This window comes from Mus caroli, unplaced genomic scaffold (genome assembly GCF_900094665.2).
Source record: "Mus caroli unplaced genomic scaffold, CAROLI_EIJ_v1.1 scaffold_18182_1, whole genome shotgun sequence".
Classification (NCBI taxonomy): domain Eukaryota; kingdom Metazoa; phylum Chordata; class Mammalia; order Rodentia; family Muridae; genus Mus; species Mus caroli.
Genome location: NW_018390076.1, coordinates 1 through 1,701, shown reverse-complemented (window position 1 = coordinate 1,701; position 1,701 = coordinate 1). Strand labels below are relative to the sequence as shown.

General features: G+C 39.7%; 1 protein-coding gene across 1 annotated transcript in view; it reads left to right on the top strand.

Annotated features, from left to right (window-relative positions):
- Positions 1 to 682, top strand: part of LOC110288473 (submaxillary gland androgen-regulated protein 2-like) — a 14,739-nt gene extending 14,057 nt beyond the window's left edge. Inside the window, 2 exon segments of the mRNA XM_021154811.1 lie at positions 310 to 492; positions 494 to 682. Of these exon segments, the coding sequence (XP_021010470.1) occupies positions 310 to 492; positions 494 to 682 (372 nt within the window).
- Positions 683 to 1,701: the final 1,019 nt, after the last annotated feature.

The window sequence follows — 1,701 nt, the reverse complement described above, 5'->3', positions numbered from 1 at the left end:
GTCATGAGCCAGAGGCCACTCTGCTATCATATACTGAAATGTCACATGCTTGTCTCCACAACATGAGACTTTATTATAAATCAAAAGACTTCTTTTTTGCAACATTAAATCTATAACTTCTTATGCTTCCAGTGCTACAGAATTTTTTAAAAGAACAAGAACATAGCTGATAAACTCAAGGCAGCATATTTCTTGGGAAAGTAGGACTTTTAGAAGCCACCAAAAATTACCCTTTGTACAGAAAGTATATATGCTAATAATTCTATGTGAATATTTAATTTAAAGCTGTTTATTTTCTTTCTCCCACAGTCTGGTGAGTGTTACAGAGGCCACAGAGGGCAACATTATCCTACAAGACCAGTAGCTCCTTCAACTCCTCCTTTTCATCTTTATCTTCAGCCTGATCGCAATCCTGTACAGATTGTTCAACCAGGCAATATCCCCATTTTCATGTTTGAACAACCATATTCTGTTCCTCTTCCTTCTTTATACACTTGGAATAGAATTTGAAAAACTAATTTCCACTATTGAATTTGATTATCCTTATAAAACAATTCCTCCATTATCCTATACCTCCAAGCAATCCTATTTTAATTGTTCTCAGAAAAAATCAAATGCAAAGCCAGCTGCCAATATCTCCATAACACCTGCTATTGCCCCAAAATTTACTGAAAGCTTTTGAAGGTGCTGGCAAGTAAAAAGATCCTTTTGGTAGTCAGAACCTAGTACATGCTTACATATATATGGACCTTACAAGTAAAGTAAACATCAATCATGCTACAATGCACAAACACAGATAGGCTAAATAAAAATGAGTGCTTCAGAGGGGAGGCAATGATCACTCTAGGAAGGGAGAACAGAAAAGATTGGGCATGAGGGCAGGGAGCATTTTGGGGTTGAGTTAGGAAGCTAGTGCAATGGGAACTCCATGAAATACTTCTCCCATTGACAGTGAGCCTAGCAAAGATTCTAGTCACATGGGGCCTGAAAGATTCATCTTCTATAACTGGGTGTAGTAGCTATTCCTGGTTGTCAACTTGACTATATCTGGAATAAATACAATCCAGAATTGAAAGGCTCACCATGACCCTAATCTGGAGGATGGGAGATAGAAGTTTCTGACCTGGACCTTGGTATGGAGATCTTGAGGCATAGTGGCTATATATTCCAGAAGATTAAGAAAGGGAGATATCCAAGTTCAAAGTCATCTGGGATTAAAGGTGTGGTGGCACACATCTTTACTCTGGGCTACACCCAAGCCAAGGCAAGGTCTTAGCTGTAGGCATTGGGACATAAAATCTTTAACCTTCAGTTTGTCCTGCTTGAAAATTGGGAAGGGACTGGAGCCTAGTAAAATGATCATCAAAGAAACCAGAGAGACTTCATATAGCAACTGATGGGAGCAGAAGCAGAATCCCACAAACAAATATTAGGCACAGCATTGGCACTCATAAAGAGGAGGTAGATGAAGAAATGGATGAAACTGAGGGGACATAGACATGCAGAACACTGGCCTCAAACTCAACTGACCAGAAGTCATGTGAACTTGAAGCCTGTAGTGGTCTGACCTAGGTCCTCTATATTTATAGTATGGCTGAGTAGTTCGGTGTTCTAGTAAGAATCATGGTGGTGGGGTTGCGCTGTCTCTCACTCTTTTGCCTACTTGTGAGACCCTTGTCTTCCTACTCAATACCAATTATA